This window comes from Pelmatolapia mariae, linkage group LG5, assembly GCF_036321145.2.
Source record: "Pelmatolapia mariae isolate MD_Pm_ZW linkage group LG5, Pm_UMD_F_2, whole genome shotgun sequence".
NCBI lineage: Eukaryota > Metazoa > Chordata > Actinopteri > Cichliformes > Cichlidae > Pelmatolapia > Pelmatolapia mariae.
Genome location: NC_086231.1, coordinates 26,875,995 through 26,886,037, shown reverse-complemented (window position 1 = coordinate 26,886,037; position 10,043 = coordinate 26,875,995). Strand labels below are relative to the sequence as shown.

Here is a 10,043-nt window from a genome sequence, read left to right as displayed (position 1 = left end):
CATTATCATGTTTTCATTCATATATTTTTTTAAGTATTTAAATTACTTTATCCAGTCCTTGTAGATAGAAGTAAAAGTCCTATAAAATATGCAAACCTATGTACAGAGGAAAACAGAGCAAAAAAAGAAACAATTTACAGTATATTCATCAGTTTATGTATATATTTATATATATATATTTATATTCAAACTTCCTCTGTTTCTTGTTTTTGAACCACTAAACTTTGTTTTTCACTTTTCTCATGTAAACTTGCAGCTTTAAGTTGGAGCAAATGAAGATGAGGTGGTTGGCATTTGAGTTCTCGCACATCTTTCTGCGTCTGCTTGCTTCGTTCGCCATGGAAAAAAAATGACTGATTGCTCAAACAAATCATACGAGAAGCACAGACTGTGATGGCAGTTTTTTTTCTTTCCAATTTTCTCAGAGCAGCGGGGCAGTCAAAAAAGGGCACACAGTGCTGCGATCAGGGACACCAGACATATGATATTTAGCCTCGGATGTTATTGTTAGACAGAGACAGGTCAGGCTGATGAGCTAGAGGTTTCGTACTAATCCACCAAAGTTAGTGGAAGAAAAGAAGAAAAAAGAGATCTCGATGGTTATCTGGTTTAACTGTATGCCACGCTCAGGAGATTGTTAAGTGGCACACGCACAAACAGAGTCATTCTGGGATGTGCACTGGTGTCTTTTAGACTCACTGGATTTGGAAGGTAAATGTTAAATTATTCAAACTGCTAAAAAGGTTAAACAGAGACACTGGGGAAATGGCATAATGAGCAGTTTATAGGAAAACTAGTAACAGCACCCAACAGGAAGCATTATCTTCCAAAGTGTCATATAGCCTTATAAATATTCATATATATAAATATTCATTGAGTAATCTCCACCAGCTCAATATGTGTTGAATGCAGGGTCTAATAAATCCAAGTCTGTTGACCTTTTTCAGGTTTATAGTAGGTGTTTATACCATTTTTGTAGACTATTATGAGAAACTGTACGCTAAAGCAATATGAAACCAGCCTCGGTGATACAGCAGGTGTAATGGGTAAATGGTTTTTCACACTTATTGCTTCATTTTACAGTTTCATTAGAGCTTTTATCTTTATATATATATATATATATATATATATATATATATATATAATTGCATGAAGACTTAACGTAAGGCAATATAACAATTTCTAAAAGATATGCTTCATGTCAAGTATAAATCCTTTTTTTTTCTGTTCAAAGGGAAGCCAGCTCTATAACATATTCATCAATATTACATCTCCTTCACAGCCATTAAAATCCTCCTGCTCGGTCCAGTAAGCTCAGTCGCATCCCTTATCAAGCCACATCGTGCCCATTTCAGCCCTGATTTTTACCCTTTATTACCTTCCAACTAGTGGAACTTAGTCTCAGGTGCCTTGCACACAACTTGAAAAGTTAGTGCCTGTGCTAGAAGGTTACCTAATGCCCGCTTTTGTTTGAAGTTTGAAGTGGTATCGCATGAATCTACATTAGACCTAAATGCTTTCCCCCCCCCCCCCCAAAGATAATGATGGACCAACAGTGCTTGGACAATTTTTGTTATATTTGACATGCACTGAAGCTCTCTACGCAGCTGAAAAAATGATATGGATCAGGCTGTAGTTTTGACATCATAATAGCGCGCTGGCTACTTGCAGTAGTGTGTGTGTGTTCAGTTTTTTTTTTCTTTGTTTTCTGAGAGCACAGTGCTTGATGGCAGATTCTGCAGGTGACAAGGCACACCTTGACATGGTGACAGCCCATACGCTACATGCACTTTACTGAATGCAAAAGAGAGCAAGGGTTGTGAGACATTTTCATTTTGGTTCAAGTTTCAAAGAGAAGTTTGTGTGTGTATGCATGTGTGCGCGCGCGTGTGTGTGTGTATGTGTGTGTAAGCTCAAAAGATATGTTTGGAATAGAGTCGAAGATAATTGTCCTTTTCCTCTAAAATCATCTAGCCTGATTCTCTTAAAGCCTGCTACTGAGATTGGCTTTTTGCATTTTCAGATAATATGTACACCATATGTGTTTCATCACACATGAATCTTTTTAACAATATATTGTGTGTCAGCATATAGGTAATCAGAGAAAGGAATGCCTGCAGTTTTGGGAGCTGCCAGATTTGCGATTCTTCCCAAGCAGAGCAATGCTTCAAACTCCAGCTAAAATCTACAAAAAAATTACAGCTCAACATAGTCAGTAGCCGTTCTATATACAGACACACATATATAAAATATGTGCATATAAATACATATATTTGTGATTAATATCTATTTATCCATATATACTGTATATATGAATACATTTGCTTGAATGCCTGTTATACATATATATGTACTGCAAATATAAACAAGTTCATATATTTCAAACATTTCTGATGTTATTCTATCTATGAGGTTAGGATGTCAAGTTAAAAAAGATAAGGCTGTGATACGGAGCAGCCCCTCCCATGCACTCGCCATCCCTCCCGAGACAAAATGAGAAGAGAAAAAAATAAACATTTTGAGTAATTGTAAACTAGCGAAGTGAGAGACCCCATTTGGTCATCTGAAATAGTTTTGCCTGTATTCAAAAAGCATATCAGCAATATATATGTATATATACATGTGTTGTATATATTCGTAATGTACACTTCTTTTAAGTGCAACTCCCCAGCCAGTTAACGCTGGCTGACAGAGATGCAGTGGTCCGAGTATATTAGAGCTACAAGTCCTCAGCAATAAAAATGTTTGGTCTTTTGGTCCCTAAAACAACTAAGGAATGATGGATAAGACTCCCTGGAGACTGTTGCTATGGCGCTCCTCGGCAACGGTATCCCCTGGAAACGGACAGGCACTCCGAGCTAAAGATGGCCATCCCAAATCGAAGCCAATCTGTGTCCTGAAAATGTCACATTCCTACTTAAGTTCTCTCTCAGAGAATTTGTCCCTTCTTGTTTCAAATCTTAAAAATTGGTCTTCAAAAATCAATTGCTCCACACCATCTTAATGAAAGATCTCCTACGGCAATCCGCTATTATGTTTTTTGTTTGTGTTTTTTTTTTTGTGGTTGGTTTTTTTTTTTTTTTGTTATTTTTATATTTTTTTTCAAAGTTTTGTTCTTGTTGGACTTTTGACATCCATATTCCTTTCAAGAGTTCAGCGGGGTTGGTCATTGTAAGGAGGTTTGATGTAGTTTCTTTTACTTTTTTCTCCTCCTTTCTTTGTTCAAGTAAAAGTTTTTGTGGTCCAGAAAAGGTAGCTGTCATTCAAGCAGGGTTTTGTGGGGAAAGAAGTGTGTATATGTGTGCAGAAGAGGGAAAAAAAAGTCCTGGGGCTAACCAGGCTGGTACAAATTCACTCTGAGTTCCAAAGTTTTAGTACATCCAAAAAGGAGGTGTCCTTGACTCGGTCATCGCTCTCTCTCTCTCTCCTCTGTTTTCTGAAGCAGCCTCAGTGGTCCAGATGTTGAGTTCGCACTCAGTGGTGGGTAGCAAATAATCAACAGCTCAACAAAACCTGAAAAGCACAGAAGAAAAAGGGACTGTTTGAGTAAAGGAACGTGTGGAGAAACAACACAAGGTTTCACGTTTTGCACCTCGATGCATTGATGCTTGCACTTTTCCACAGGATAGCCACTGGCTCGAACTTTTCTGCAGATCGCTTAGGTTCCTAGAAGTATCCCACGAAAACTGCACTTTGATACCAGCAGCTGTGCGGTTTGAAGGTGTGTCTAGCTTTGCGGTTCACTTGTGCACTTGCTTGGATCTGATTTAGATAATTGAATGAGACAGCTAGGTCGCTTGCCGTTGAACTTTCATTACACATTTCTACATTACACTGGAAAACAAGAAAAATGACGGGGAGATATTTGCTTTGATTTTTAAATTTATTTTTCTTTGGAAGCAATGACGTCACCAGTTTTGTGTGTTCCTTCACTGTTGATTCTTGCTGTATTTACATGCAGATGGAGCGGTGCAGAATACTTAACAGGACACCTGCCTCTCTAAAGCGTCTTAGCCAGCACTAAGACTCTAAGTCCTGGTGTGGATAAACAAAGATCATTTTGCTGAGACAATTTTCAAAACAAATCAGTGCTCATCCTGCAGTGAATTAATCTGGCTTCCTGGCAGCAGCTCCGTTGTTATCTTCTACGCGATGAAACAAATTTTTCGTTTCTATTAAAAAACAAACTGTTCGATCCTGTTTTTGAAATGGTGAAGGGATTCTAATCGAGACACACCTTACCGTGTCATTAGATGTTAAGTAAGAGTACTCTAGCTTGCTGTTGTGCCAACAGTGTGTTATTATTCTATTTTATTCTATTTTTATTTTTTTAGATGATAATACCAATAGTAAAGCTGGTGATGCAAGTCGAAAAGCAGCTCGCTAATCAGTTGAGAGCGTAATGACGCTCTGGGAAAAAAGAAAAGGAAATCAGAAGATGTTTTCTCCAACATTCAGTTAAAAAAAAAATCCTTTTACATATCAAAAGGAGTGGCGGCACACATTTGATGACAAATTCATATGAGATTGCTCTTCCACCTGCAGTGATTTGCCTCAGGACACTGCCTGGTATGGTTCAGTTAGTTTGTGAGTGGGTGATAAGTTGCCCTTGAATGAAGTCATCAGTAGTGAATGAACGACACAGCCTAAACTCTCCATCACACAGATGAAGGGAGGAGACAAAGAGGAACAGCACAATTACCTGCCTGAGGGGTAATAAATGCCTCTCCCTTGGAAGCACTTTCTTCCCTGTGCAACATGCTGAACCATTTACCAATTATCTTTTACCTACAGGGTAACATACAGGGTCACTTACTGTAAAGTCGTTCTGCAAATAGAGGAGGCTACTCAAGTAAGTGCTTCTGCTATTTTTTTCTTTTTTCGGCCAGCCTGGAAGCTGACATCAAAACAAGGTTTCACTTTCAGTATAGATAGACGCGTGTTATGGTGCATAATTACATTTAACATCTTATATTCTCAATATATTTTAACTAGTCTGCTTTGCCCCCTGTGTGTGTGGGATATTTCCGTTAGTGCTGTGCATCACAGCACTCTTGTTTTCAGCGAATGATGCACGGAGCTAAGAGTGTTTTCCGCCGAAGAAGGCGATGTGAGCGACACTTGTTTGCCCGAGAACACACGGCGCTCTGGCGAGAGCGAACAGGTGTTGTTAGGTGTGTGTGCTGCACGTGAGGCACTGTAACACAGCTGTCAGCAGGTTAAAGCTACAGGAGTTTTAGACAATGCAGTCGCTGCTGAACTCAGAAAAAAATTCCCTGAAATGTCACGTTTCACTCTCAGCTTGTCTTGGGAAATATCTGCATGCGACTAATGATAACAAAAAAAAAAATCATTATTGTCATCTTCAATAAAGGGTAAGACAACAGCTGCAAAATTTCCTCTTGTTCTTTAGCAGGAAAAACGATTTACTCATTTCACTGTTCAATGAAAACATGAGCATGCTCAGTGAGTACCCTTTTTTAAAGTGCTTTCATGCACAACAGTGAACACAATTGGGGATTAAAAAGAAGAGTTTCTCAATGAGGCTGAATCAGAGAATCACAAGATACTGAAAAAAGCTGAAAAATGATGTTGATGCTACTGCATTAAAAGCATTTTGTGTAGTGGAAATCATTACTACTGTACAAGTATACCAGTGCATCATCCAAAAACGTTTTGAGTATCATGTAAAGATAAAAAACAAACAAAACATTTTTAACATGAAGAGGAATAGTCCTGAATCAAAATCTCTAATTGTCCTGCATGGATGCTGCATTCTCTGAGGTAAATAGTAGAAGTGTAAAAGCATCTCAGATGGTATAGGTTTGTAAACGCTTTTGTACATCACATGGATAACTTGAACATCTGAGACTTGGTGGTAGTGAATGTTACAAAGAGGTTTTGAAGCAACATATGCTGCCATTCAATTGTCTTTTTGAGATAAGGCCTTGTTTACATCCTCACTAAACACCATTCGGCGGGTATTACAACAGCGTTGCTTCATATTAAGAGCAGCTATAACTACCTGTATACAGTCTAGACCTGTCAGTTCTTGGAATATTTTTTTTTCAAAAATTTATGAAACAAAAGACAGCGAATTCTTGAGCAGAAAATCCTTTAACAAGGAAGACTGGGGAAGATTTTGCTCTCTATAGGTGAACATTTGGTCTCATTGGTTCCCAAACACTTACAGAGTGCTGTTAAAAGAAGAGGTGATGCAATGCAGTGGTAAACATACCCTGGTTCTAACTGTTTTTTGTGTGTTGCTGGCATCAAATTCAACACGAGCACATTTTTTTTTAAACAAAATGTTTCAACTTTAATATCTCATAGTCTCTCTTTATACAATTTTTAATTAAATGTATTGGTTACATTATTTTTATTTATTTATTTTTGGAAAAAGGTTTGTAGTCATGGTCCTGCGAAGATTGTGGGAAACAAAAAAACATCAGGCAATGTCAACACCTGGTTTTGTTTGGTGAGTGTTTGCCAGTATAATTTGCAATAGCTGTGCATGCGCTCAAGAAACCACCTGTGAAACTAAACTGACAACAGGTGTTCCTCAAGGAGTCAACACTGATGCCTAACCTGTCTTTCCCTGTGTTCGACAGCTGCCCCGGCCGCCAGGGTGGCGGTGGCTGGCTGGGGCGCGGGCTAGTAGGGACGGTTGGCATCCTTTGGCCTCTTCAGTTGCACCTTGAGTCTTTTCATGCCGATCTGGAAGCCATTCATTGACTGGATGGCAGCTTGGGCACTACCTGGGTTGTCGAAACTTACAAACCCTGGGGGAAAGGCCAAAAGAGAGAGAAAGAGAAAGGAGGAGATATTGTTATATGAAGAAGCAAGGGCAGTTTGGGACACTAAAAACATGGAATGTGAAGATGAGTTCATTAAGATCCAATAGTCATTTACAGGTGTGTATGATATGAAAACTGGAACGATAATGAAATCCTTTAATCTGCACATAAAACTAAAAAACAGTTACCATTCATGAAACAACTAGTTGTAGGCGTAAATCTAATATAGTGTGATTATTTTAAAAAAAGCACATTAAACTAACATCACACAGATGTGTAATAGTATGACAACAACAACAGGATTACAGGATAATGGGGTTTTATAACTAAAACATCAATATGGTTGTGCAACATTTCAGTTTTGCTTTTTAACTTCCACTGTGATGTGGGGGGAAAAAAAGCGTCAAATAACAAATTAAAACCCGCATCACAAAAACGCCAACATGAATTGAGGAAATACATTAATGCAGCGTATTAGTGAGCGAAAGCTAATTTGCAAATGGGTTGCACCTGATGGACTCTCCATAAAACATTCTCCACAATCCATTTATAATTTGCCACATAATTATGCGTTCGACTACGCTGCACTGTCAGCAGCATGACGTGAGATGGCAGTTTTCTGTCTTTGCACGGCAGACTAACTGTGGGATTCTGAAGTTACGTTCTTGGCATGCATCCCTTTTTTTGTTTTTAGCTGAAAGGAAGCTATAGTCAGGGGCATGCGACTGAAAAACCCACATTTGTATTATACAAAATGTCACAAAGAGCACAGTCGTAATCGAAAGATAAAACGGGCCGCTGAGTTCTCAGATCTCAGCTGTCTGTAACGCTTGGAAAAGGAAAAAAAAATATCCACTCTTTCTTATTAGTAACAGCACACCTGCAGAGAAACGATCTGCTCTTTTGTTCATCTTTTTAAAGGGAGAGGTGTTGAGAGGTTTGGGGGTAGGGAAGGCGTGGGGGTGGGAAGGGAGTATTGACTGCAGTGCAAAAAAAGGGTGATTAGGAAAAAAAAAAGAATAATAATCAGGAATAAATAACCAATAATCGTTTGGTTTTGTTCATTTTTACCCACCAAAGCATTTACTTTGGTTTGTCGCCCGATCCACAAACACTTTGGAGGAGATGACATTACCGAATGGCAGGAACATCTGCATCAGCTCTCCATCTCCAAACTCCTGAGGGAGGTGGTAGATGAACAGGTTGCAGCCTTCCGGTCCTGCGTGGAAAGAAACGGAGAAAGACGAGAGAAGAGAGGGGGAGGGAGAGAGAGATAAAAAGGCAAAGGTCAGAGAAAAGGGTCAAGGAAAGAGACGGGGAGTAAGAATGGGAAAGGCAGACCACGAGAGGAGAAAACTCTGTGATGACAGTAAGAAATTATTTAAAGTGTAAAGTAAAAGATAAAGAGGGTAGAAAAGCACATTGTTAGTCAAAGTGGGCTAAAAGGCAGTGAAAGTCAGTTGCCTCTGACAGCTTCTTATAAATGATGTATAAGCTCAATTTTCTGCCAAAAATAGAATAATGTTGGTTATTTTGGAAAAGACCTACATTTTTTTTAACATAAGCTCTCACAGAAACCAATCAAGATGAACATTTCAACATTTGATCGTGTAATTTCATCAGTTTTCTTTGGTTTCTAGCTGTGTCGGTCCTATGTGGTGGTTAATCTCGCATGTTTGGATTGTTGTTTTGACTAAACTAGAATTTAAAATGTGTCAGAGTGAAAAACACAAAATAAATGTTCCAGTTTTCTGCATCAGACCATCTTTATGCCCAGTTTCACATTTAAAATTTTTTCCTTAAATGAGTTTCTTAATATTTGCCTAGTTTTAAGTTCCAGAGTTGCAAAAATGAAACACATGAATAAAACCCATAAAAAGTGTAGAACAGTTTTCTCCAAGGCTTCAGTCACAGTTGAATGGTAACCTTAAGTTGTGATTGCTGAATGTTAAGTATAATGAAAACTAACAACCTTCATACTGATAATTTTATGGTACCCCTTACTATATGACTCCCAAATGCTTAAAATATAGCCTCTGGGTTGCCACAGCTGTGAAATCATCTGCAATTTTTATCTTAACTTCCACAAGAGGGCAGTAAGGTCCCAGGCATGGGTGTTGAGCTTGGCGGTCATTCGGTTCATGAGAAGGCTTACAGCTGAGTTTGAGATGCTCAGTAATATTCTTCTTTTTCTTTTTCTTTGACTCATTCTCCACTCTGCCTTCTGTTTTTTTATATTACTGAACCAAAAAGCACCAATAATAAAAAAGCTGTTTTGTGTCATGTAAAAAAACACCCCAAACACTGCTGAATATTTTTACTTTTCGTAAAAACTGACTGGCAACATTTCAAATCACCCCAAAACACGGTACACATTTCAAACGCCTGTACATTTTTCGAATGTGTGTGTGTGTAAAATTAGATGAAGAACAAAAGTAAGCGTGAGTTATTGTTTGCCAGCGTGTATGAGTATTTCAGGAGCGTGCCGTGCGTGAGCGTTACCTTCTCGCTGCTGCTGTGGAATGATAGGTGGAGGGTGGGGGAAGGCTTGGCTGATCTGGCCGTATGCAGCGGGGTAGGCTGCTGACACACACAAACACACACCGCGGATCAGATAACAGTCATGACTAGAGCGCACACTTGGATACATACAAACAATGTGATATATGCAGGGGCACAGCAGGCAATCGATCAGATAACACACAATAGAGTCTAACGTGTTGCACACCCGACGCGGCGCAGAGAACAAACTGATGGAGTGAGACTGAAACACTTAATGTTACGATATCAAAATTCAAATTTTGAACAAAGGTATGCTTATCCTTGTCCTGATTTCCGTAATCTGGCCTCTCTTCCTACTGCACACACACACACACACACACACACACACACACACACACACACACACACACACACACACACACACACACACACACACACACACACACACATATCATTGGTGCAGTGAGAGTGACAGACAGACCTGCATACTGCTGGACTCCTGTGTAAGCCTGCTGGAGAGGATCAGCTGCAGTGGGACTTTGAGCTGCTTCAACAGAGACACAGAGAAGAAAAAAGAGGAGGAGGAGGTGGTGGTGGGGGAGCACAGATGGATGGAGATGTGTGTGTAGGGGGAGTGAGACAGAGGGAGAATGTAGATGGAGGAGAGGGCACGGAGGAAGGAGAGAGTAATATATAGCAGGGATGAGAGGGAGGAGGGCGATGGAGAGAAGAAAAAGCAGAAAG

General features: G+C 39.4%; 1 protein-coding gene across 13 annotated transcripts in view; it reads right to left on the bottom strand.

Moving 5' to 3' along the window:
• Window positions 1-3,405: 3,405 nt before the first annotated feature.
• The window catches only part of celf4 (CUGBP, Elav-like family member 4), an 88,337-nt gene continuing 81,699 nt past the window's right edge, over window positions 3,406-10,043 (bottom strand). For 3 of the 13 annotated variants that reach the window (XM_063474510.1, XM_063474516.1, XM_063474512.1), the window contains 5 exons: window positions 9,781-9,846; window positions 9,300-9,380; window positions 7,873-8,016; window positions 6,589-6,782; window positions 3,406-3,513 (listed from right to left, as the gene is read on the bottom strand). In XM_063474510.1, coding sequence (XP_063330580.1) covers window positions 6,655-6,782; window positions 7,873-8,016; window positions 9,300-9,380; window positions 9,781-9,846 — 419 coding nt within the window. In that variant the 3' untranslated portion in view covers window positions 3,406-3,513; window positions 6,589-6,654. The remainder of the gene's footprint in view (window positions 3,514-6,588; window positions 6,783-7,872; window positions 8,017-9,299; window positions 9,381-9,780; window positions 9,847-10,043) is intronic. The other 10 variants (XM_063474511.1, XM_063474517.1, XM_063474522.1 and 7 more) reach the window with 5 other exon arrangements.